General features: G+C 44.6%; 1 protein-coding gene across 7 annotated transcripts in view; it reads right to left on the bottom strand.

The window, feature by feature from the left end:
• Positions 1-794: 794 nt before the first annotated feature.
• The window catches only part of SYT16 (synaptotagmin 16), a 103,602-nt gene continuing 76,979 nt past the window's right edge, over positions 795-27,417 (bottom strand). For all 7 annotated transcript variants that reach the window (XM_048307086.1, XM_048307085.1, XM_048307083.1 and 4 more), the window contains 4 exons: positions 24,905-25,161; positions 20,580-21,023; positions 19,326-19,515; positions 795-9,537 (listed from right to left, as the gene is read on the bottom strand). In XM_048307086.1, the coding sequence (XP_048163043.1) occupies positions 9,224-9,537; positions 19,326-19,515; positions 20,580-21,023; positions 24,905-25,161 (1,205 nt within the window). In that variant the 3' untranslated portion in view covers positions 795-9,223. The remainder of the gene's footprint in view (positions 9,538-19,325; positions 19,516-20,579; positions 21,024-24,904; positions 25,162-27,417) is intronic.

The following is a 27,417-nucleotide window of genomic DNA, read 5'->3' as shown; positions in this document are numbered from 1 at the left end:
AACCCCACTTCAAAGCCACCAATCTGGGAATTTTTTTAGCTTCTATCTTTCTCCATCTTAATGTGGGCAGAGATTACAACTGCAACCTGCCAGAAGTAAACCACTCACAACTACATCATGACCAAAGGTAGATGCAAATAAAAGTAGCCACCAGATACAGACAGACCCCTTGCTGGTGCAATTTCACCTCTCCAGCTCATCATTTGAGCTCTTACCTTTGTTTCCACCATGTGGCCACCCCAGCTTCTATGGGGACATCCCTCCGTGTCCCACACACACAGCCAGGACATCAGCAAGGCTGGTATCTACACACAGCAGGCACACTGGTGACACTGACTCCGTGTGCCCTGGTGCAGGTGCCAACACGTCATTGGTGTGTAGGAGAAATGCTGAATCCAGAGTGCCACCATAGAGGGGGCTGGAGGGGCTTCTCCCCCAAATCCTGCCAGGGCTGGATGAGACAGCAGGGAAGAGCAGACATCAAAGGCATAGCCAGCACTCTTCCTTCCCCACATAGAGTTGGCTGAAAGGCTGGATGAGGGGGAAGCAGAGACATGGTGGGACATGGGAATCTCTTCAGGCCCCGAAAAGCCCCAGCCTGCTGCCATAGGGCCCCTGTGTCAGTGTGGATGGACAGGGGCACCAAGTGCAGGGCAGATATTTCCCATTCCTCCCAGTCCTGCATTATGCAGCAGGCACCTGCATCCCTGTTCTGAACAAAACACATCCCCCTCTCCTAGATGCATATTCACTCTGTTCTGCCACAGCCAGAACAAAAAGGAAGATACGTTGGGTTTGCATGTCTACATGAGCCATCTGCTTCTATTTTATTGATAAAGACCTGTAACAGGTCTATTCTCCATAACAAAATAAGACTGTTTCTAAGGTGTGGACAGTTGTGCGTGTGCAGGGGTAGTTTCAGCCCAGAATTCTGCAGAAGCTGGATTTAATGCTAATCTTTTTTTTTTCCAGTCAGATATCATCAGACATTAGTATTCCTAACGCAGCATATAATTAGCAAGAGGCAATATATTGTATGATCATGCACGTTAGCACTTAAGTAGAATAAAAATGTTTCATTGTCAGCTACATGAAAAGCTAAGAATAAACCCATATCAGTTCTTCCAGTTGAATATCCAAACATCTTTTCCTTGTACTTTTCATCTTTTTGTCACAGTTTTGCACTTCAGATATCTCTTTCAACCACATACCCAGCAAGTGAAACAGTGCTCACACCATCCCAGTGGCCTCTCACCAGTCAATACCAATAATTTATTTAGATTCAAGGTACAGTTTTTAATGCAAATCTTTGAACTTTACAAAAGTGAATAGGACACATGAATTTGTTTCTTATAACCTTCACAGTACAAACAGTTCTCCCTTTATAGATTTATTTATCATAAAAATAATTCAACAATAAATGCAAGCTCTAGAAGCCTTTCTTTTGCACCAACAGAAGTCACGGACCTGGCATTTTTATTCATTTGTCTGTACTGTTATTTTTTAAGGTAAAAAATTTATAGATAAATTTTGTGCTTGGCCTGAGAATTTGTGGATGCTCATCCCTGGAAGTGTTCAAGGCCAGGTTGGATGGGGCCCTGAGCAACCTGGTCTAGTGGGAGGTTGCACATGGCAGGGGGTTGGAATGAGATGGTCTTTAATTTCCCTTCCAACTCAAACCATTTTGTGATCCTGTGATCTCAGGCTGGGAAAGGGGAGCTGAGATCTCCATTGATCCAGGTGCTCCCTCAGCCACGGGGCTGAATCACTCCAAATGCCAACCAGCTCTCTGTGCTGAGGAGATGACAGCAGAGAAAGGAGAAAGATTAAAGGCAGATGATTCTACTAAACACCAGGAGGGAGGTGCAGTAGGAGCCTTACAGCACTGTCCTGTGGCAACAAACCTCAGGAGTGATGTCTGTCCACCCACAAAGCTCCTGAGGGGAACGACTCCCACATCATGGAGCACAAGGAGGAAACATGACAAGGACACAACTCAGTGTCTACAGTGTCCAGCTGTGCCCACAACAGAGAGACAACAAAACCCTGTCAGAGATGGTATATTGTTCTAATATAGAAAGAAGTCAATACACACTAAAAATAATTTATTACATACCGTATATTTAAATCAACAGCCAAATATACATTGAGATGTGCTTCATGCAAATGCCCCGTGGCACTGTGCCATAAAAAACATTTTTATATATACACACACATATAAATGTCACGCAGTATTTAAATGCTAAGTCTACCAAATGATTACTTCATTTACTCTTCTTGACAAACAAAACTCTCTGCTGGGAAAAAGTCAATGAAGTTACAGCTGAGAATACAGCCCAGCAAGACACAAACCATGGCAATGCCAGCAGAGGAGAGATGTGGTACCAGATTAATTGGAAAACTTGTGCTTGAAGTGCCACGTAGTGACAGCAAGGGATTGGAGGACAGGTTTTATCCTGAGCACCACGAACATAAAATATTGCTACCAGGCACTGACCTACCTTGGACCAGACTGCTGTAGATATTAATGAGAGGATGGGAGATGCAGTGATGGAGACAGTGTGGAGGAAAAGCACCCAGAAAGTGTTAATGAGACACAAGAGGGATGAGGAAAGCTGACAAAATTATATTATTTTTTCCTAGTTGCTAATGAAGAGAGAAATTTGCAATGTTACCCTAAGCTTGAGAAATGAAGGGAAAGGGAAGTATTTGGCACAATGAAGTGCCTTCCCTGGAGGTCACAGCTAATTAATGGTTGTGGGCCAGGAAGAATCCCGCTTTTGTGTGAACCCTGAATCCTTGTTCCTCACCCATGGCCAATATCAGCTTTTTGTCTCTTATTTCTCAGTAAGATCAGCCCACACTGGGAATGACACTACAGGGGACAAACACCTCCAGAGTATTTGGTGTCTATTTGATGTCCCCCACTACAGCCAGAGGAAATACAAAATCCAGGAGGAAACATCCTTAGCTTCTCACACCTGCAGCTGCCCAAGCAGCTGTGATTTCTGTTAAAGCAAAAGAATTTGCTTTCCAATTTCCTCGGGAGATGAGCGAGTCAGGTCTGAATGGATTTTCACAGCTCCCATCTGGCTTTTGTGTTTCTTCCCCAACTTTTTCCAGCACCAGCTGCCTAATGCTCCCTCAACCCAGTGACCATACAGGGTTTTGGTGTGTGAGATCGCATAGACTATCACAGCCTACCTGCATCACTGCCAAGCAGCAGTCTTCCTTCTGCTCCATCAGTGGTACCTCAGAGGATCCAGGGTTTTATTCTCCTGTGATGGGCAGTATTCAAATCCTATGCAGGTTCCCAGATTAGGATCAGAAGTCCCATCACTGGAATTTTGTCTGCCTTCTGCATGAGTTAGGTTTTCCCTGTTCTGGGTGTAATGACTTGTCTAGTGACAGAGCTTTGCTCAGGTTGTTCAGCTCTGCAGAGACATCTCAAAATTTGTCCTCCCAGGACAAACTTTGGAGCTCAGTGGAGGGGAAAAAATGTCCCCTTCAGCCTTCTGTTTTGGGGGAGCAGCACAGGGAGAGCCCAGCCCAGAGTTCTCCTCTTACCCCTTCATTTGTATAGAGGGTCTGTGTGGAGAGGAGAGGGATTATAATGCCAAAAGAGATGAATGGTATCTACCAAGTTTTTTATTCAGGCTACAGTATTGACCTATATCTGCTTTATAAAGGTGAAAAAACATGGATAGCTGTGTGGGTTGAGCAGGAGCATCTTCCTGCTGCCAGCTGGCAAACAGCTTGGGGATTACAGCATGAGGATTAATAGCCTTTGTCATTCGTAAGTGCAGATGCTAACCTTACTCATATGACAGACTGATCTTCTTTGGATTCTGTGCCTGTTTGCTGTTCCAGAAAGATGACCTTGGGCTGCTGTGAGAGACAAAATATTTACACATTCATTTCTTAGGGCCCACAGCGTAGGCTGCAGGAAGGCACAAGCTCGTTCTGCACTGAAAAAAAGCTGTATGCCTTCAGCAGATCTGGAGCTCAGGAGTCATGCAGAGAAACTGGGTTTCAGCTGAGGCTTGATGCCACTGCAGCCTGGCTGTGCTGCTTTCTGGAGTAGGGAGAGAGCAAATTCCCAGCTCTACAGCAGCACACCAAGAGCCTTCCCCTCCTGCCTTTTTCCCTCGCCACCACCTTCCCACCACTGCTTGGGGTTTTCATTTCTTGCATGACAGCTTATTAAATCATCACCAGATCCCAAATAAACACCCAAACCAGCTCTGTGGAATTATCTTGGATGCCTTTCCAAGCTTTAGGATCTGTCAGCTTCTGGCTGCTTGTATCACAGAAGCAGATGAGCTCAGAGCCAGCACAGCTTCCTGAGATATGAGAATGTATTTGTTGGGGTATCACATGCTGGAGGGAAAAACCTGCCTCATTCAAAGTGTGAGCTTTTCTACAAAACCTGGCTGCTTTGTTTTTTCCCCTCAAACCATAGCTGCAAACATCACACTTAGTACATTTTAAATGGAAAGCGGATGTTCCTGCATACTAATTCCTGCAGGCTCTGTTGTCCTTTTGCAGAACACAATGCCCATGAGAAAAAGGAGAAAGCAAATAAAGAACCAGTTGTTTCTTCTGTCATTGACTTTGTCCACACTGAGGTGAATGGGTGTCAGTACTCTGTAAATACTGAAGTGTCACAGCCCAACCTCAAACTCCACAAGTGGACAAGAGAGCAGGGAGGCAAGGTCTTGATCAGGAGCATCACAACTTTAAGATGACCCCTCTGGGAAGGGAAAATATGAAGAAGGAAGCCATGTTCTTTGCTCAGCCTTTCAGTCCACCTTTCATGCTGAAGGGCAGAAGGCAGCTGAGAGGCAGAGAGATGAAGAGCTGTGATCACACAGATTAAAGATGATGATAAATATGGGAGCGGAAAGCAAGCTCTGCAGGCACGCCAGCTCCAAGGTCACTGCCAGCTGCAGCTGAAGGGGAAAATGAACTGCCACCAGAGGAAATGCCTGCTCCTCTGCCAAGCTGCCACCTTCGGCTTTATGCTGGGAAAATGATCAATAGCAGCTGGCAGCCTTTGGATCTGTGCATCCAGGAACTTCTAACGACATCCATGGCTGAAGATCAGTCGGCTATGTAAAGCACCAAATAACTCCTCAGGATCTGCAGCTGCTAAAAATACACCCAAGCATTGTCCACGTACCCCAGGATCTGCACAACCCACTTTGCCCCTGAAGGGAAAGGCAGACAAGGCAGAGCAACAGGAATGAGCAGGCCACAGCAGGGTCCAGCTAATTAAAGACACTGGTAAAAAGGGAACCCAGACAAATCAAAGGATGTGGAAGATCATCCAGATAAAGCCTTTGCAAATGGGCAGCGAGCGATCGCTGCAGCTCAGTGGGCTAAAAGAGGAGCTCATTTCTGTGGGCATCGGTTGAAGAGCACCGTTATTATGGAGAATATAAACACGGTGAGATCACTCTGTTCTGTTGTCGATAAACAGCAAAAAAGAAAAAATAAAATAGCAGCAGAGAGCTTGGCAGGACAGGGGCATGCTGGCTGGGGAGAGAACAAGGAAAGAGCAGACTGCAACCAGCTGAACGATGCTGTTCAAGATACAGAGATGTATCCAGGACACTTGCCCATACTACTCTGGGCCTATGCCAGTGCAGTTAATTCCTTTCCACACAATGGTTTTGTGGATTTTCAGGCTTTTTTTGTTTTAAGAGAAGAAAATTCAAATGGACTATAAAGGGATTACAAAAAAGTGTCAAAAGGGAATGAATTATCTTAGAAAACATGAGTGCATTAGGAAACATCCATAATCTAGACCTGCAAGTGCCCAGGCATCCCAGAACCAGGTTATCAATTCCTATCCTGCTCCCTGAAATCCCCATGGCCCTCCCACAGCTCCTCTCCCCACTTGGAACCCCACGGAAGCAGAGAGCATCAGTATCCCCATGGAGAGGTGAGTGGAGCACAGGGCCTCCCAGCCACCTGTGAGTCAAGTGAGAGTCAGGATTCCCAAGGAATGGAAAACTTCCTGGAAATTCAGCCTTGCCAGCTGCTTCCAAGGGAAACAAGGGGTTAAAGCAGTGACTGAAAGGGCAGTGGTGTTTACATAAGAAAGACCAAGAGCACAAGCCCAGCCTGTATCAATATTAGCAATGATTAATTCAATCTGTCAATGGGAAGAATTACAGGAGCTTTGGAATATGCCAGAGCTGCGACAAAGCCTTCATTTCAGACTGTCAATAGTGGAAGGAAAAACAAACCACAAAAGCAACAAAAATCCCAAAATATAGCTAGCAAGCACGAGTACCCCCAGCACCTTGTTCACCCCAAGATTCTTAAATTTCTCCATTGCTTTACTAGGAAATAAAGAACCCCACAAACGCACTTCTGAAGGCATGGATGTGCCAACAGTTTTGGCAGTAGCTTCAAAAACCCAATGGTTCCCCTTCCACACCCATTGCCCCCTCCCTCCAAAATTTTCTGGTAAAATATAAGGGTAAAATGTTGCAGCAAGGATGCAGCAACCTGCTTCCCTTGGACAGCAAAGTTTTAACACATGCTAAGATATTAACTTACTTTAAGCAAGCTGTTTTCATTTGCTTTCCTCTGGCTCCAAATACTCTACACTGAAATTATATATTAAAATTCAATTCCCTTAGTGCCATATCTTCAGAAAAAGACCTTAATGTGAAAACAGCATGGAAGTCCAAACCCAGTGTACTTCATTCTTTTTTAAAATTATCTTTTTCATTAGTATTTTTTTCATCATGCTGTTATAAGTCTGAGTTGTCTCCAGTTCACTGCGGAAACATATTACCAACATAGACTTTTCCCTTAGCTATAACGAAGCATAAGCAAGTCTTTGCAGGTTCAAGAAGTTCTGAAGAGAATCTCAGTAAGTTTATTATACACACACATTCCGGGTAATAAAATTAGTTATAAACACTTGCATATATATTTTATGCAGTTCAGGAAAAAAAAGATGGAGAGATTGGAAAACAACTGGAATCAGCAAACACACATTTTGAATTGGGCTGTTTCCCCTACTTTTTTATTTTTCCCAGGAGAAAAGTGTATGATAAATAAAATTCTATTCTGTTTGTTACCACTCAGATGTTCACTTTTTCTTGCATGGGTAATACAGCAGCTTTAGCAGTGAAGTCAAGAATGTACTTGTTGGATGAGCTGCATTTGGGTTACACCCTGCTTGGTGTTACAAAGCCCCAGTAGTGCAAAGCAGACATGCCAGCTTATCTAGACAGTGGAGGAGAACCCTCCTGCATAGGATACCCACCAGTCTCCCTGGAAAAATGATGCTCAGACAGGTGATAAGAAGACACAAAAGCATGGTCTGTAGAATAACTTGTATCACCTGTACCAGAAGTGCTTCTCTGTGCAGATTGTTCTGTCTGCCTCCTGAGGACAGACAGAACCTCTGTGTGACACCAAGTGATAACCTGTGAGTGTCACAGCACTGCCCTCAGGGCCTGTCTAGCCTGGATGTGACGAAAACCAGCACCAAGGACCAATTTGGTCAAACAGCCAGTGCCAAAATTTGCATTAGTTAGATTTGCACAGCACCGTTGAAGTAAAGGAAGTGGCTGTGGTGCAGGAGGAGGCAGAATTTGGTGCCAGGTCTCAGTAAATGGCAAAAACAAACCATGGTGTGATTCACTACAGACAAACCTCTTCAGCAAAATATTTCCTGTATCTTGCTGTCATCAGCAGAAATGGAGAAAAGACAGTCCTCTCCCAGAGAGTGTGGAGAATGGGAGATTGGGCAGCTGATAGCATTTGGAGATCTCAGCACCTCACTGCCTACATTCTACTGAGGATGAACATCCTCCTCTGTGTCACACACATCACTGCAACAACAACCACTTAGCCAAGCAGCAGACTGAGACACGTCCTCTATCCATCATCTCCATGACTTCAGCTTACAGAGACAGGAAAAGAGATTAAAATGGAAAAGGACAATGTAGTCTGAAAAGTAACCAGGTGACAGTGTCATCACCTCATCCAGCAGGGCTGCTCCTTGCATTGCTTTCACTTGGAGGCAGGGAACACAATCCTTTACTCCAGTGCTAGTTCAGCATAGCCAGCAGCCCCTCTGGAAGGAGCACCTGGATCCTATTCCTGGCCTGCAAGAGAGCTCTTTCCCAACGTTAGGTGACATGATCTGGCATTGTCTACTGCTCAGCATGCCAAAATGAGTCCCCTTCTATCCCAAGGAGATATTACAGGATAGCACAGGAGATCTGAAGAAGAGCCCTCAGCAAACTGAGTAGTGCTTTGCGGAATCCCAGAGAAACCATGGATCTGAAGCCCTCCCCTGTAATGCTCACACAAATGCTTTTCTGAAAGAACCTCACTTCTAAAAATCACATTAACACATGGGCAAAACGATGCAGAAAGGAGTGATTCAGGCACAAAGGTGGATGTGCAGTTTGTTCTGGTCTTTTTTGGTATTTGTGATGACAGAAGCCATAACTTCAAGTAAACATCTAAACATGCATTGTATAATGCAATATAAATCTGATGCTTGTTATCTCTTGTGCAAACCTATGGCAATGCAGGCTAACAAGTGCACAGGGTGCCTAAATAAAAATACCAGTAGTATTTAGTCCTTATATCAATTGTTAGTACAGGAGAACAGTAGTAATGTCTAGGCACTTAAAAGTTGACAGAGAATTCAAGAGTGCTTTCTCATGCTGCCTGAAAAATTTATCATCCAGTCTACAGTGGTATCAAATGCTTATTTCTAGGACTTAGAAACATGATAATAAAAGGGAGAGGATATGATTTGCATGCAGGTTAGCTTTTCTATGAGCTATCTGCGTGGCAAGAATATTTGCAAACGTCATTAATTTAAACAAGGACAGAGAGAGAAGAGAGAGTTTACCCCAGAAGAAAACAGCATCACCTCGGAATCAGTCTGTGATGATTAAGCCTATGACAAAATGAGCAAGACAGTGACCAAGGAAAGGATTTTGCAGGTATTCCCACTGCTTCTCCCTAGGGCTAATTATCTGGATGTAGAAAATGCAGGGCAAGCTGGAAAAGCAAGAACTAACCATGCTTCCCAGGCCTTGCCACCTGTGATACCCATGGCTGCTGACACTGAGCAGGCAGGTTAAAGCTGTGTGCCCTGCCAGAGCTGTTTTCTGCTGGCAGAGAACAAGGAGAGACAGCCCTTTGTCCCAGGATCTGCAGGCTGCCCTGGTCACCTCTAGGACTCCAGCAGCATGTGCCACCTGCAGACCTGCGTCCCCTGCGACTCCTTCATTTCCTGCCAGTGGCTCTGCTCCTCCTCCCCGCTGCTGTTCTGGCCCATGGAGATCCAGCCGATCATCTCCTTGCGCTTCATGCTGCGCCTGTTGTAGATGGAGATCAGCAGGGTGACATCAGAGAGCTGGAAGAGGGCGACCTGGAAGATGAAAGTTTCCTTGTAGACGGGGTTGGGCTGTCCCCGGCGGATGGAGGTCTTGCAGCGAGACATCTCCTGACCCACGGAGTTGCGCAGGCAGAGCTTTCCGTAGGTGTCTAAGACAAAAAAGAGGAAATGACAGGTTTGGTGCAGGTGGCAGACTAAATGAAAGCCCCAGGCAGTCAAAAAAACACCCCGAAAACTGTCCAGGTAGAGCAGCTTAGTCTGCAGTGAATAAAAGATGAGGGCTGGATTGCACTCCTTGGCAAAATCCATGGGATGAGAAGCAGAAGATGAAAACACCTCTTGGATTTTCTCATATTCAGCTGGGGAGAAAAGAAAACTGATGCATGTTTCAGCCCCACTCTCTTGGAAAGAACAGGATGTCTGGTGTCCAGTCGTAGCAAACCTGTCTAAGACTAACCAAAACTATGAGTATCTCCACATCAAACAGTGTCTTCACCTTCCCTTCCTCTCCCTCACAATCAAGCTTCATTGGGGCTGTCTTACCCAGGTTTCCCTTGGCTGCCCTTGCCTCTCCTCCACGCTCTATGATCTGTTCTTTGAGATACCAAAAAAAAATAGGGTCTTGAAAAGGAAGGAAAAGAAACCTGCACACATAGTGAAATTATGTGATCTCCCATGATAGTTCCATGTTTTATCCAAATTCTCATATTACCTTTTTGCTGGACTCAAGGTCAATTTTATTTACAATTTAAGTCCATACAAGGAGTAAATATTCTTAGCAAATACAAGGAAGGGATGGTCCAATTTAGTGTTCCTGTAAATCTACTCTTTAAATTCCTGCTGCCCCCTGTATTAATCAGTTCTCCTCCGTTACGTGTTTGCTGATAGTGTGGTGTCAGAGCTCCCAGTGCTCCACAGACCCAGCTCAGTGTAAATTTTCACCTTGCTCTGCACATGACAGTGACAGATTGCTTGGCTAGACAAGTCCTCTGCTAACCCCTTCGTAAACTGTGCCTGGGTTCCTGCAAGTGAGTATTATTTCAGAGTGTGCTGAAGATAGGAAATAAATAACAAGCCTCCATCCCTTGTCTGCAGCATTTCTATCCTCTTCTGTTCCCGTTTGATGTGCTATTTTACGCACTTATCTACTGAGCAACACAAGGTGTGAAATTACACTTCAGGTGTGAAAACACTTCCATGTCTCCAAAGCAGGGCTTCCCGCTCCTCTCAAACTGTTCCACTGAAAAAGCTGTCAGGAGGCTGACAATCAAGGAGCAAATTGTGAGCCTGCACAGCTGTACAGCTATCAAGTTACTGCGGGGAAAGTTCAGCCCAGTCCTTAGCTGGGGGTGCCAGCTTGGCTCCCAGCATAACACTGGGAATGAAGAGGCTCTTGCCAGCAAGGACCTGCTTGTTACACAGAAAGGCAAAGCTTTGATTTGATTTCCTGATTGTGCCTGGGAAAGAAAAAAAGAAGCTTTATTGAAAGGTGGACTAATTTCCACCTTAATATTCAGTCTTGAGGGACTGAAATCTGTAACAGCTTCAGACCCATCAGAAACACAAAGTCCAGCAGAGGACCCTCTCTTCCAGCTTGTCTCAACGTGAAAGCAGACACAACTCCTACAGTATTTGTAGAGATGTCACTGTGCTTGGCACTGACACACCACAATGTGCACTGAAGCGTTCCTCATGTGTAAGTCCTGGCTGCTGGTCTAGGCTGCAGGGAACTCCCTGGAAATAAAGATAAGTAAGGATTTTATGTTTTTTTTTAACGTATTCATCTCTTTTTTTTTTTTTTTTTTTTTCTTTTTTTTCTGAGAAGGGATTTTCAAAATATTGGAAGAACTCTGCCTGGCTGATTTTTAAATAAAACAATTAGTACAATTCTCTGTTTGAACTTCAAAATTTTTCTTTCTCTTCACATCCAACCCAGGATTCCCTTCCTATGCTATTTTCAGGAAAGGTCTCCCACACATGGCTGCATCTCTTTTTCTAAGAAGACAGGGAAAGGACGGAGGTCTAGATTTCACTTTTAGTATACCTTGCTGTCATCCTTCCTTCTGACTTTCACCAGTAGTGGCAGCTCAGGTGGGATTCATCACACCTCACTGCAGGCACACACATTTGAACAGTCCCCAAAGGAGCCAACCAATTCATAATCAAAAAAGCAGATGGCATAATTCAGCAGTGATCTAGCAGCCAGTGACACCATTACAGATGATTTAGCAAGCACCACAGCTAAAATGCCTCATAGGAGACTGCTTTAGCATGTCCCAGGTAATTTTGCAGGCAATGAATGGATGAGTTTCTTACAGTCATAAACTCTGGGATGTCACATCTTGCAAGTGAGGGGTAACACAGCTGGCTTTGAGGAAAAATGAGCAGCATACCACTAATGACCTAAAGTCAGAAAAGTTGGATTTTCTTTAATACACCTCAGATTTCTACGTAATTCTGCTCCAAGACCCTGTCTGTACAGTAGCAAGGCAGGTGGGGATTCTGCTTGTATCATCTGGAAGGAGACTGTGCTCAAGGCAGAGCTAATACCAGGAGCCCTATTCCCCCCCAGGAAAACACAGGCACAAAACCAGTGCAAGTGACTACTAAACCAGGCTGTTAATTCTCCTCAAACTTATTCCACTGGGTGTATTTTACCAGCCAAAAGAATCAAGCTTGCCTGAAGAGAAATAAAAGAGTAGGTGTGGATCGGTTATTTAGCATCTGAAATTTGCTTTGCAGAGTTGGTACATACGAGGCTGAGCTGTTATTCTGCTTCACTAAACAAATTTTAAGATTGTAGTTTTCCCCTCCTGCATTGTGCTCTTTGCAGCATCTTTTTACGTGTCTCATCAGAAAACGCAGCTCTTCTTGTGGTGAAATCTGGTCCTCTGGGATGAAAAGCTCTCCCCTGCTGTTGACTTTGCCAAAGAAAACCCATCCCCAGTTACACAGTGAAATTAGTGGAGCTACAGCAAGGATGAACTTGACAATTTACTGAGGAATGTATGTGTAAGAGCATCTATTCATTATGAAGGCAAACATTTTCCATCTAATTATATGCTCAGGTTCAGTAATGGCCTCATTATCGTGGTGTCTCAGCACTCTGTGCTCTTCAGAGTGTTTACTTTTGTGCCACCTCCATCAAGCACAAAAGGAAAAGAGAGATTAGGGCCAACATTCTTTAAAATGTCTAAGTGCTCACCTTCTATTTAGGCACCCATCTCACTGACATGAAGAAGAGCAAGACTTCTTAATATCTGGGAGTGTCTGAGACTGCAGCTTGCCCACAGTTACACAAAAGTCTGTGAAGATTCAAGAACAAGGACTAATTTTGCCAGTATCAATTTTAGCACCACATCTACCAGGCTCTCCTTTCCATACAGGTTTTGGAACGGAAGTTCTCGCTGCAGAGCATTTTTACTGTGAACTCATCTTGCCTCTCTGGTGTGAGTGGACTGGACAACGTACATGTATACATAAAATATCAACACCTCTGCATTTAATACCAGAGTGAAAAGTACTAAATCAAGGAATGCTGCAAGAAGCCAGACACATTGTGGGCTAGTGCTGCATCTTCTTACTCCAGAGGGCTGGGCAAACCTCTCCTCATGTAGACTGCTCTGTCTCCATCGACACTGCCCCAACCATCAAACACCTCTCGAGAGCTCATCTGCAAAGGCAATCAGTTTTTCTGGGAGTCTTCTAATGACCCATTTCTGTCATGATTCTTCTGAGGCAACTAACTGATAATGACAACTCAGGGGAATAATCAACTGTAATTTATGCGTTCCTGTTTTTGGAGCAGGGACCATAGCGTGTGTTCTGCTTTCACTTACACTAAGCACCACCGTTACTAGTAAAGCTGACCCGTGAGCAAGAGCACTGCAAATACAAAAGCATCCAACCCCCTGCTTGAATTTATATTTAGAAAGGAAGTAAACAACTGAAGACTCCTGACCCCTCACGTCTGTGGACTGCAGGGTACCGCACAGCGCCACGCGGACTTTCCCACCCGCGCTCCAGGCAAGCTAGCTCATTTCTAAAAGCAGGATAACCATGTCAGCATGCTGCAATCCAGACTAATAACAGCCACAGCAGAAGAAAGCCTTGGGCCTGGAGCTTAATTTCCCCCAGCTGGCAAGCCCACGCTCCCAGCCTACATAATAAACGGCAGCACTGCTTGGCGAAGCAGCCCCAGAGCTAGACTCTGTGCTGCTCTGTACAGGCAGCTCAATGTGAGGTCTCAGTTTGAGGCCCAGAAGACCATTAGCCCTGGCTTTGCCTCCCCTTTCAACCAGCAGTGGGGCAGAACACAGAACATTCACACTCAGAACTGGGTTCACTGCAGCTGGATCAGTAAAATAGCAGGGAGGAGAATTAGACCCAAACTTTTGATCTCAACCCCATGTCATGAAAGTCTGGATTAAGGCAGTTTATGGCCTACTCTGTAAATCATACAAGAGCTGAGAGCTGCCTACTACATTACTGAGAAGCCAACTTTCCTTTCCCTGTTCCACCAAGCCTCTCCTTCTCAGGTTCCCTCTCCCGGGGCTGGCAGCTCTCTCACAAGGGAGAGGCTGGGATCTGGCAACCTTCACAACATGTGAGTCATCAGAGAACAGACCAGCAGCACCTTTAATTTAAACTGCAGCAGAAAGGAATGCGCTGCTCCCTGGAAGCACTGTTTGGCCCAAGGGGAGGGAATTGCATCAGTGACATGCAGGAGGGGCAAGAGATGAGGGCTCCCTGGAAGGAACTGCACAGGTCTCTCAGGAAGGAAAGCTCCTTCCGGAGCACCTTGGAGCTCAGTTCCTCAGTGATCCTCCTCTACTGCCTCACCACCCCACAGCCACTCCATTTCACAGCACCAGTCCTCTCCTGGGACACATGTCAGGCTGCAGAGCCAGCTCACCACCTGCCTGCACTCCCCAGCCCCGAGGAGGTGCAGCTTCAGTCCGGGCTGACACAGCTAAAGCAGAACACAGACACCTCTCCAGATGCACAGCGTGACTCTCCTCTAATAAGGGCATTTCTACTCTTTTCCACATTAACGCATTGCTGCTGCCTCAGAGGGGGGGTTGGAACTTTAGCAGAGGAAGCAGGGATGCACAGCTGAGCAGGTCAGGAAGCATGGATACACACCTTCCCAGCAACGGGAGCAGCAGGATGTAAGGATGCTTAAGCCCAGCTTTGAGCACCTCCAGCAGCAGTGCCCACTGGCGTGCCTTGATTACACAGCCTGCCGTCAGATCTCCTGCAAACACTGCTCGGTAGTGCCACTGCAGATTTGCACTAAACATTCAGCTCCAGCTGAAATTTGGAATTAGGATTGTTCCACTCAGGTAGAAATGGCTTTCTTCTTCTGCTTGTTTTGGGAGGGGAAAAAATATGTGGGGTTTTTTTTCCTGTTCACAGCTGTGGGAGTGGGAGAGCATCACCATACATCCACTTCAAATGCAGTCCTTTGATTCAGAAAGGTCTTTGTTTATATAGGCAGCAACTGTATCATGGACTATGCTTTTCACAGGCCTTTTAGAAACATAAAGCTATTGAAAACACTACTGGATAGCCACACAGTCCCTGGATGTCTAATTACTATGGAATATCCACCGTAAAAATCTCACAGTCGCTCCTTGAAAGTCCATTTTTCACTTGTTTTGATTGTGACACTAGTTCTCCTAAGTCTGATCTGTCCCAGGTCCCACATGTGGTGGGAAGAGTTGTACCCAGCCAGTCCATCCACCCAACAGTACCCAGTACCACACACAGCAGTAAATCTATAAAAATATGGCATATGCTGGTTCTCCCACAAATACTCTCGAAACTCCAGCAATTTGTGACTCAAGAACTTCCTGAGCCAGAGGCTTTGTGTTTAACAATCCTCTGTGGAACCTTCTCTGCGAGTTTCTCCTGTGCTGCACAGAACTGAAGCAGGCTTCCAGCATCCATGACATTCTGTAGTGAGGAATTCAACAGCGTAGGGAGGAGCTGTCTCCTCTTCAGAACCCGCTCCCTTCTCGCTTCCTTTCACCGTCCTTTGGTATTGTACCAGGAGAAGACAACAAATTACTGTTGTCAATTCACTTTCTCAATGACACTTAGAGACCTCTGTGAATCCTCCCCCATCTCCCTTTGTTGTAGCATCGTAGGAGGCACAGTCTATTCAGCTACAGCTCACTGGAAGCTGTTCCATTCCCCTGATGGTCTCCAGCGCTCCTCACCATATCTTTTCAGTTCTGCCATATTCTGTTTGAACAGAGGAAGACAGAACTGCACACGGTATTCATTCCACCAGTGACTGGATATTTACAATCAAATATTAATTTTCCATTTTGTCCACCTTAAATTTGAGTGTTTTTTCACTACTATTGATGACCCTCGAGTTGACATTTTCCTGCAGCTATTTACGGTAAGCCTAGTATTTCACTCCTAAGTGGCTCTGAGCCCATCCAGATCACATTTGAATTCCACCTGTGTCCCCATGCAATACCTTACACTCATCCACACTTCCTCTTCCACCTCACTGCCCAGCTGCTCATTACTGAGACATCCTCCTGGGGCTCCTTGCATCTGGCCTCATCTTTTCCACCCAGAACAAAGCTTTCTCAGCTGTTCTTATTGCAGGCTTACTCCAGCTATATTCAAGGATGGGCAACAAGAAGATGCAAAAGGTGGTTTTCTACAATTCTACTGTCACTGACTGGCAAGTACTCAGCAGCAAGAAACTTCCCAGCACAGCTACTGCTCTGTTATCCAATGTCTGGAGGACTGAATCCACCCCAGCTTGCCCTGGCACAGATCCCTCTTCTATTACTGATGACATGGGAACATGAATCACAAAGCTTTAGGAGCTCAAGCAAGTTCCCTGTTCAGAGCAAGATATGCAGGTTAAAAGTTAATTTCTTTATTCAGCTTCCTGGTCTGCTTTGAAGTAATTAAAGGAATTAACCTGTGCCTTAGTTCTCCAGGAATGTAACAGGGATAATAACTTTTCTTCCCTCAAAAATAAGCTGATAAAATAAAATCCACTAATGGCTTTCAAGCACTCTGACCCCACAGCAACTAGGATCCTAATTTAAAGATCCTCAATTAAAGATTCTGATTTTCCTATGAGAGCATTTTCTGTACTTGTTGGTATTGTTACCTGTGGCTGAGGTAGATGTTTGTTTTCAGACAAGTCTTTGCTTCAAGAATTTCTCCTGTTCCCCACAGAAATCCTGAGAGCTTGTTCTCTCCCCTCCTGTCTTTTCCAGCATCAGTGCTATTGTATTTGTTTAATGGGGTTAATATGCTGCTGGTATAATAATGATCACGCACGGATGCAATTATTATGTGTGATTAATTCTGCAGCTGCAGAAAAGCTTGGAGGACTTTTCTTAGGCGAGGGAATAACTTCACAATAGCTCTTCTCACAGTGCGTTACACGCAGACATAAACCCCAAAAGAAATGCAGAAGGGAATAGAAGGAAGGCTGGATTAGAGGAGACAGATCTGTACCCAGCAGAGCAGCTGATGAAGGTTTAGCATCACATGGGCAGAGACATTTCTGTGTTTTGTGTCTATGCACTGCCTAGCTCAAATGATTCCTGGTCCATCACCGTGATCCCAAGATACTACTTCCATGCACATAGTATGTAGCTGGTTATAAATTTTTAAAGACGTTTCTGCCAGTGGCGTAGGCTTCTCTTGTTACTTTTGTTTTTAAATAATAAACACCCTTTAAATGGGCACACTGCATTTTGTTCTAAGAAAATACAAGACCACAGACCGAAATATGAACTCCTACAAAATGCTAGCACAGGTTAATGATTTTTACAAGAAGCAAGGAGATGCACAGCACACAAGCCATTAGCACTAAAATACCAACAGTGTCCGCATCTGACAAAACTGTAGATGCTTTTCTGCGTGATGCTTTTTGGCACACACAGATAATTTATGGTCTGATGCTGGACCCATACTCTTGAGTGCTCTTAAGTGCTCTGAGTGATAATGGATCTCTTTGTGTGATCAGGGATTGTAAGCTTAGGCCTATAACTCAGCATGTTCCCCAGAACAATACCTGGACACTTATCCTTGACCAAACTATTCTTAAGTCCCACATTTGTGACCTGAAGACACTGTCTGCATGATTTAAGTTTCTGTAAGCTGCTCAGCTGTTTTCTAACCCATTTATTACCCACGTAAGCACCCATGACTTTGACATTTACCTGACTCAGTTTAAAGGTTTAAGTGAAGGAGAAAATGTGCCCAGGAAACACTGAGACATGCACCATCTCCCCTTTCTTCTCTAGAAAATCATCTGTTTCAGCCTCTGCAGTCTTTAACACCTAAAATCACCAATGCCACAGTCCAGTTCTTTCTTCTGCACCCAGTGAAATCCCTGTGCAAGGATGGCAAGAAGGCAGCACACATGCTGTGGGTCTACAGGAGGGAGAGAACAGAGTCAAGGTGGGCAAAAAGCACAGCTGGAGACTTTGCTGTTGTGCAAAACTCCTTTGCCATTCCCCAAAGCTGCAGCTGTCGGCTCCTGGGCTGTGACAGGAGCCCATGTGGGTCCTGTATAGGGTCTGGGTATGCAGGACTGGGGATGGAGAGGGATTCTGCCCATTGTTTTCTCTCAGCCTTACCATAAATGGCTGCCCTGAATAGCAGTTTGGACTCGGTATTTAAGTGTTCCACAGAGCTATTATATCCGAAATTTCCATGATACTTTAAAGAAATCACTCCCTCTGAGCCTCAAACAGCAGAACCTTAAATAGGACCTATTTAACAAAACACAAGGGCTCTTTGCCTGCCCTCCAGAAAGGGGCACAGCAGTTTCAGCTTTCACCTTGTGAAGGACTTATTGAGCATCTCATTCAGCCAGCAGCATGTTTCAGACATAACGATCGGCCCTCACAGCACTCCTCTGCAGTGCCTGAGGGGTTATCAGTGAAATGCTACTCCAGCACCGAGACAAGGGCTGGTTTCCTTCCTTCTTTTTAATTTCTTTCAGTTTCTGCTTCACTGGGTTTTCCTCTTCTCGCCACACTACTGAGGGCTTTACAGCACAGAGGAACAATTCAGAAGGCAGAAGCAACAATGTGATTTGGAATAAAAGAAGTAGATTTTGATGGGTTCAGAGTTTGCCTATAATCATTTATGGATTTCTGTGTTTCACCCAAAAGTTGATCTAGCACTGAGAGACATTGGTTTGACACTGGTCTGTATCATCTGGATACAGAAAGGATGGAATTCCATTTATGAGAAAAAGAAGTGGGCATTACAGATGCCTGAAAATTAATTTGGACCATCCTTCTCAAGGACTTACTGCAGCTCAGGCACCAAACAAACCTACTCTAAGGCAATTTCCATTTTATCCTTTAGGACTGGAGGAAGGGAACTCAGCTGTTGCAACAACTCTCAAATTTTCCTTCTGCAGAAGATTTCCTTGTGCAGCAGTGGAGAACTCACAGCAGGAGGGTCCCCAAAGGGCCCAGAGCACCAGGTCACCCAGCACTCAGCAGCACAGCATGGGGACTAAACGAAGTGTAGCCCTGGGAAACACTTAATGGCACCAGGCAAGGCCTCTGTGGGTCACATGGTAACATTTAAACACTTGGGAAGTGCTTCTTCCTTTTTTTTATGGATCTGCTGAGAATTACTCTGTGCTTGGGTACAACAGCGCTTTTGCCATAATCAGATATTGTAAAGGTATGTGCCATAAAGCAGATATTCAGGTATTACTGTTCCATCAGCTGAGCCTTCATATGATTTCCCCCAATTGCCCTCCAATATTTATCAGCACATGTACCTGAAATAACACTTAATTTTCAACCAGGTACTCTGCAAGGAAACCCAGCTCAGAAACACTGTAGTTGAATATCTTGAGGAAGAAAATAAAAAAGCAAATTTTGGCTCAATGGCGCTATTTAATAGCAGTGAAAGTACTTACCAGGTGGCCTATTAATTGCGAGGTTTCGGAAATGACTGCCTTTGATCATCTCCACTGACAGCCTCCCTGTAGTGGCATTGTATGACAGTCCCACGAGCAGCTCTGGCACCCCTCCATGCGACAGGGACTGTGTTGAAGAAGTGCTATCACTGTGAGAGATTGCTGACAGACTCAGCTGAGAATCTGCACTCTGCAGGGAAAGAGCACTGAGAGAATCATCAGGACAGTCACCACCCCACCCCCCCCTTAATTTATATCTTGTGGCCTTGTTTAGTAAGATCTCTCTTAAGAAATTACAATAACTGAGAATTAATTATGCTGGGGCACCAGAAGAATCAGAGCGTCGCTTTTACAAAAACACATCTCTGAACTTTCTCTTTAAAGATGAGGAACTCTGAGTGAAGTGTTATCACGAGTGTAAATCAAAGCCTCTGAGATAAGCAAACATCCTACTACACTAATACTCTACATCTCCTTGATAATGGTTTTTGGATGGAATACACTTTTCAGTTTGGCAGTTTTTGGCCGTGTACTGTGCATTTTCTTACTTTCTCTCCTTGCTACCACAACGCTTTCTCTATTCTCCTCTTCACGTGGAGTACGATATTTTATTCATTTCATGTGCACAACCTTCCTCCAAGCTTTTTGTAGAGAATGAATCATGACAGAGCTCATCTACACAAATTGATTGGCACAGCCAGAGCTGGATACAACTGTGATGTGTGTGGAAAACTAAGAAGCAGCACAGCCAGTTCCTCTTCACATGACCCACCTCTCCCCTTCCACCTGTCATGTACAGGAGCACTACTAAGCATTTCTGGCAAGATGGAAACCACACAGTGTGGAGATCCACAAGATGATATCTAGGGCCAAATGAGGTAGCTCCTGCACTGGCAGTACCTACACAGTGGTGCACAAGAACCACTGTCCTTATTGAAATTAAGACTAATTATGCCTTGGTGGTTCCCAGACCAACCTACTGTTTCTGAATGGCACAGCATGTGATGGCTCGTGCAGATGTAGTAGAGCCACATGATTTTATGTAAACTTGCTAGCTGAGCTACTGTTAATAAAGCACAGCTTTGCACAGGGAAGAAATGCCCTGTGCTTCCCCTTACTGACAACTTTTTAAGTGACAGCATGTCAGATCCACCAGTCACGCACTGACGGCCCTGGATGAAAGACTTCAAGAACACCCTGTTCACCAAAAAGCAAACAATTTTATGGACTCCATCTGTCCTTCATCAAACTTACACTCAGGTTACTCCTTGGTTCCAAGAGCAGCGTCACCTTCATTTCCCCTTCCTGGCTGATGCCGCTCAGGTAGAACAGCTGCTCCCCCATCATCTTGTCCCCAACCATCTTGTGCACAGCATAGAGGCGGAAGCGAATGGCGTGGCTGCTCAGCTCCTGTGGTTCCAGCTTGCTGAAGGTGATTTTATCCTGGAAGATGGGGATGGGTCCTCTCTGCACACTTGTCTTACCCCTCTGTTTCTTGCCCGGCATCAGAACCGCGTGCACTTGCCAGGTGTTCACACCACTGCGGTCCTTGTCCGGGATGTCCCTGGCCTCCAAGATAGTGGCTACCACCTTTTGACTTGAGGGTTTATAGGTGAAGATGACATCCAGGTCACCACATTTGCAGATGGGCTCATGGGCACCATGATGAGCTGGCACACTGTTCACTTCGTTGTGTTCCTGCAAAGAGAAGGACGAAGTAAAACCTCCACTGGAGTTCAACTGCCTCTGTGATTCCAGCTCCATTTAAAAAGAAATTGTCCTCCTCACTTGTGCCTGCAAGTATAGGCAGTTGCTGTGCGAAATATGGATCCCACTGTTCCTGGAAATGCCAATGATAGTTAATTGCCTGATTTTGTGTAATAGTCCCCCTACTCTCTAGTAAGCAACAGCACTTGTTGAAACGTTTCCAACAAAAAGTTTCATCAATTTTTAAGTGTTTTGCAGGAGACAGTTAATTTGGCAAACATTCTACATGGAGAAAAATTAAACAAAGGGGGTTTTTACATTTTATTCATGTCAGTTTTGAGGCACTAACAAAACAGTTTGATCTACTTAACCTGTTACTTTGAACATACACTGGAATTTTTTTCAAGGTGGATTTTTTTATATTTTCAAAATCCAGCAATTCAGCCAAATCTGCTAACTTTTTGGATATTTTGTTCTGTTAGAAACTTAAAAAGAATTAAGAACTGTGTTAAATTTAAAGAGGAAATCACCATGTCAGAATTTCTTGTGGAATAGAAATTCCATTTCTGGACGCCGACCCATAATTAAATACTTTTCCTACAGCTAAAGCAATGATAATGGGGAAAAGTAATCTGATTAAATACATATTGATTAGTTATACCCTTCTAAAATCTCCCAAGAGAAGCATCTGTTCCTTCTGTTCAGTTTGGGTACTAATACATTCAGAATAAAAATCCAAAATAAACAATCACAACATGTGCAGACCAATTCACACACAGTCTTTTACCTACTTTTAAAACAAAAACCATCTTGATAAAACAAGATAAAACCATGGATGCTCACCTTACCTTTTGCTGAGTGGGCGTGTGGGTTTCTGTTCAACAGTGCTTTTTTATCTTAGAGCTAGAATGTGCTTCATGTGATAAAGGGGTTGCTATAGTGATCAATGATTTGTATTTAAACATGAGTATGCACTGTACTAGGGAAAGATTTTCAGTTAATAGCCAGAAGGTGAACTAAGGCCTGTCACCAGCATCTGAGTCACCCTCCTCCTCAAACATTTATCTTCTTTTCACATTTCAAGTAACACTTCTTTCCAACACAGGAATCTTTTTTGTTCAGAGAACAGATGATGGGCCACGGGACGTCTGGTGTAAGTCCCTTCAGAAGTGTCTGGGATAGCGTGTCTCAAACAGGGCCTCGGATAAACATCAAAATCTTTGTTTACTTCCTGTCAATCTACTTTTGAAGTGCTCTGATTCATCTGCCATGACATGCAAAGCTCCAGATTTTCACAGTTTCAGAGGTGCTTATGACTTGTGCACACGAACACAGAAGTCCGAGTGTGCGGATTAGAGATCTGCTGTTGTACATCTTGCAGAAGTAATGTCAAAGGGAGAACAACGCACAAAATTACTTGGTTGGCTACAAAAACACCTTTCTGTATGAACAGCAGGCTGCTAAAAACAAAAAATGCCAGGCAGGCCAGGTTGCCTGGAGAGAGCGTGGTGTTAGGAAAATGTTAAGTGTTCCTGTGTAGCAGTCAAGTTATTTCTGTCTGGTTGATGAAATAATATTTAATATGAAATGGGATTGGGCTTGATTCATATTTCACTCTATATTTTCATCCCTCCACACTTTTATCTGTGCATTGGCTACTGAGGAAATGGAATCATGGCACGTTCAAGGACTGCTGCTAAGGTGTGGAGACAACTGTGCTTGAGGGGTAACTGCTTTCATCTACACACCTGAGCTGGAGAATGTGAACTCCAGTGCATCAGCACAAACCCACAGGAATGAAAATCCAAGAGACACTTTCCTGCCCTAACAGGGATGGGTATCTCACCTTCTGGCAGTGTGTAGGGCAGAGCAAAGGTCAGATATCCGAGTTTTGACCAAACAGAAAAGATCTGGATTTCAGGAAATCTCAGATTGTGCTACTAGAGCTGTGGCCAGATCCACTGCAGAGAAGACTGCATGAACTGGAGGCAGAGAGGGAAAGCAAAATGCCAAACTCCTTGACAGTAAGCTTTCCATGGAAACCCAAGCTTTGGAGACCTCACAGGCTGGCCCTTCCTGAGAGCACTGTGCTATCCACAACTCACCCTCATGCAGGTTTGCTACACACCTACAAATCTTCCTTCTGTTGGAAGTCATTGACAGAATTCCCCTCTGCTTTCGGAGCCCAACTGGGTTACAAGTGCTTTTTGAATGTGTTGGTTATACAGGCACTTGAACTGGAATCCAAGGAAAGATTGGGGTTTAGATGCTTCATCTGAATTTCTTTCTTTCCCTCTTCCCAGCACAGTTGTTGAGAGGCCGAGCCAAGTATCCTGATTGATACTGTACATCTAACCCGGTCGTTCAGGACAGCCAGCATCTACTTCACTAAGTAAAATAAGTCAGTTTCTGCCAGAGGAACCTGAAAGAGTAGCTAATTATGGACAAGGCTTGAAATGGTACTTGTGGTTCCACTGCAGGGGCATAAAATCACCATTTCTGTCTCTAAAGAGAGGTCCTCTGAGTGGAGCATAATAACACTTGGACATTTCTGGCAGGTCAGAACATTTAGTTCCCGCAATAAAAAGTCTTTCATTAATCCACACAATACCTTTGAATGAGAAGCTGCTTGTAAGAGATAAACTGTGTCTTGGGCATTTCTGCTCCAGTATGCTGGAACCCTTCTTTGCATTTTTAGAATATAGGCATCAGGAGCAAAACAAGCAATGCATTCCAAAGGAATACAAGAGGACACTGGAGACACTGTGGCACACGTGAACCGTGGCAAAGCACATCAAACGTGGAAAAGGAGAAATGAGCCTCAGATGGGCAGACAAACAGCCACACAGCAAAGAGAGGGCAAGGCTCCTGCCACACACAGCTCCCATGTGGCGTGTAGCGTTTTGTGGGACTGGGTTGTGCAGCAAAGCAAAATGCTGCTTCAAACACCCCTTAGGGCTGGAGCAGCTGCACCAGGGAGCTGCCTTCCAACTTTGAACTGGCAGCAGGCAGCCTGCTCCGAGGATAGGGACCTTCCCTCAAAGCCTTGTTGCTCATAGTCTGATGGAGGTATGAATTTCCACAGCTCCCTTTTAACTCAGGCAGAAGACATGACCTTTGTGCTGTTCTTTTAATATGTCTGATGCAGGCTGATATTTTTCCAGAAATTTAATCCTGCAGTAAAATAATGAAAATCAACACATCATACAGAGAGATTAGGAGAGAAAAGGGGGATGCAAAGTCATCAGGTGTTTATAATGCCTTAAAACTTGAAATGTTTCCTTGAGGATTCAAAATAAAAGTGCAAAACTAAGGGAAAGCAGACTCAGGTTCTCTCCTTCCCTAAAAGTTTGCCTGGCATCAATGAGGACAAGATTATGGTCACTTGGCTGGGTCACAGGCCACCTGCACCAGCTGCCTTCAGCTTTCCAGATGATTCCCATTGCCTAAGTCATAGAAACCACCTGGAAAAAGACACAGATCTGACCCAGTGACCACGTACCATGTCCTGGGACACACACCCTGCATATACAGCCAGTGACCAAGCCCTGGGCTACCACAGAGAGCTCTTTGCTAAATGGCAGTAAATGCTGCTGGGTAGCTAAAGTTTCAACTTCAATTCAGAGACTGCAGTCAGAAATCAAGCAATGAAAGAGTTTCTTTGAATTAACATTAGCAGCAAGAGGTAAAATACCAGAGATAGGGGAAACACAAAGGAAGAGGTATATGTTCATGCACACAAGCACACAGGAGTACCATTATCTTGTGCTGTGCTGATCAATTTTTCACTTCATTTCTCCTCCAACCTTTTTTTGGCCCCAAATATCCTTCAAAAGCTTTCACTGTCTGTAATAAATGACAATTCACCATACCTCAGGGCTCCAAGCCGATGAGCTGTCAGTAGCATCATTTACTTCCAATCCCTGGTTGGCAAATGCTGTCTCCATTTCCAGACGTCCTTCCCTGTGTGCCTGGCTGGCACCATCCCCAGTTCTGGGCTCCATCCTAAGCCCTTTGTGCTGCCCAGTGCCCTTACTCCTGGTTGTTGTTCTTGAATCAACAGATACACGGTCATCTTCACGATAAGAGAGGTTGTCTTGGTAACTCAGTTGGCTTAGTCCATCCAGATCTAACAATTTCAGCAAGAAAATAATTTCAGAGTGATTAGAACAAATTCCTCCCCTGTGCCAAAATGTGCCTTTCTCTCCTTTCTTTTATTTTTTTTTTTTAACTTTTCCCTAATCTCCAGTGTTTACAAGAGACAGTTTCTGTTTCCTCCAGCACTGAACCCATAAAATCACCAATCCTGTTTAAATCAGCATTTGATGGAGGGGACATGGCTGTTTCTCACCCCATCCTGAACTGAGAAACCTGTTGCCTTTACTTGAAAAAGTTATCCACCAAATACAAGTATCAACGGAGTGTCTGGGATATTCAAATGCAGCCCCAAAGCAATCTCTTCTACAAAAACACAGGTCAAACTACAGAAAAGCACAGCAGAGGCCTGATGAACAGGTATCACAATTTCCTCCTGTGCAGGAGGAGGAGGAGATGACACAAGTTAGCACTGTCCTCAAGAGCATGGTGCTGGTGAGGAAAGCAGCTTCACAGACATAACAGAGGGCCAGCATTACCCTCTCACCCATCCCTGAGAGCTTAGGTGAGCGTGACCAGCTCCACAAACCAACTAGAAATCTCCAAATCCCATGCTTGGGCTGAATTGTCCCAAGGACAACTGAGGGGAGATGTGTTACCTAATTTCCTAACTGCTTTTATTAGTTTTAATTCATCTTGTCCTACACACACTTACTTCATGAGCTAGAGTAAGGTTCATTAATGAGAATAAAATAATCCTCTCTGCTTCACATCACTGATTCCTTTTCTACACCATTGAAATCTCTATTATGAACACAGGGTGCTTTTCTCTACTTCAAAGCACCAGTGAGAGCTCTCTGGATGGAGCAGTACAGATGATTACATGTCCAGGGACACAGATGAAAATGACATCAGGATTTGGCCTTGGATGGGTTCTGCAAGCACTTTCAGAAGAAAACCAGGGACATTCCTCCTCCTAATGCATCTCATGATGATGAGCCTTGCTTCAGGAGCATGGAGAGAGAGATTCTGCCTCCATCTTTTTCAAATAAGCAAAAAAGCAGTCACAGTGACAGAATGATCTGTGCTTCCAGACAGCAGTGAAAACATAACAACTTCCTTTGCAAACAGAGCTGTTTGGAGTTTAAAGGTTTCACAGAAGGAGGTGAGGTTGGAGTGGCCTCTGGAGGTCATCTTGTCCACTCCCCTGCTCAAGATGGGCTACATCTTTCTTTGTTCCTACAAAGGTCACTATTAAAGAACCATCATTTTTTCAAATTTGGTCTCCAATTTAAGTTTTTAAAAGTAGTATTAACTGCTGTGTTTAACAGAAAATTATTAGTTGTTTTTGTTAAACAAAACAATGTTTTTATTCCCTGTCTGATAAATGAGATAGAGAATCTGGTGCCAACTGACATGGAGAAGGCTGAGGTGCCCAACAACTTTTTCTGCCTCAGTTTTCACTGTCAGTTGCTTGTCCCACATCTCTCAAGTCTGTGAATCTCCAGGCAGGGACTGGAGGAATGGAGTCCCACCCATCTTAGGAGATCAGGTTTGAAACCCTCTGAGGGACTTGAACATACACAAATCCATGGCACCAGATGAGATGCATTCCAGGGTCCTGAGGGGACTGGCTCATGCAAGAAAGACATGGACCTGTTAGAGCAGGGCCATGAAAATTGTCTGAGGGCTGAAACACCTTTTGCATGAAGACAGGCTGAGAGAGTTGGGGCTGTTCATCCTGGAGAGCAGAAGATGTCAGGAAGACCTTATTTCTGCTTTTCAATACTTGAAGAGGGATCATAAGAAAGATGGAGAGACAGTTTTTGCCAAGGCCTGTTGTGACAGGACAAGGGTAATGGTTTTAAACAGAAGGAGGTAAATTTAGATTGGATATAAGGAAGAAATTCTTTACAATGTGGTGGTGAGACCACTGGCACAGGCTGATCAGAGAAGCTGTGGGTGCCCCAGCACTAGAAATGTTCAAGGCCAGGCCGGATGGGGCTCCGAATAACTTGATCAAGGCAGGGGGATTGGACTAGATAAATTTTGAAAGTCCCTTCCAACCTGAGCCATTCTGTGATTCCCTACACATCCCTCTGTCTTAGAACAAGAAGCCCAAATCTTTCTGAGTTGAAAAAATTTTATGTTTGGCCTTAGCAGCAAATATGCTGCTTCTGATGCTTATCTGCTCCACACACACGCAAAATCCAATGAGGGGAGTGGGCATTATATTCAGGAAATATTTCCTGCAGATAAACAGAAGTCCTTGCTCCTCTTCTTGGCTGCT

Source organism: Corvus hawaiiensis, chromosome 6 (assembly GCF_020740725.1).
Source record: "Corvus hawaiiensis isolate bCorHaw1 chromosome 6, bCorHaw1.pri.cur, whole genome shotgun sequence".
Taxonomy (NCBI): domain Eukaryota; kingdom Metazoa; phylum Chordata; class Aves; order Passeriformes; family Corvidae; genus Corvus; species Corvus hawaiiensis.
The sequence above is the reverse complement of the archived record's forward strand: the minus strand, read 5'-3'. Positions and strand labels throughout refer to the sequence as shown.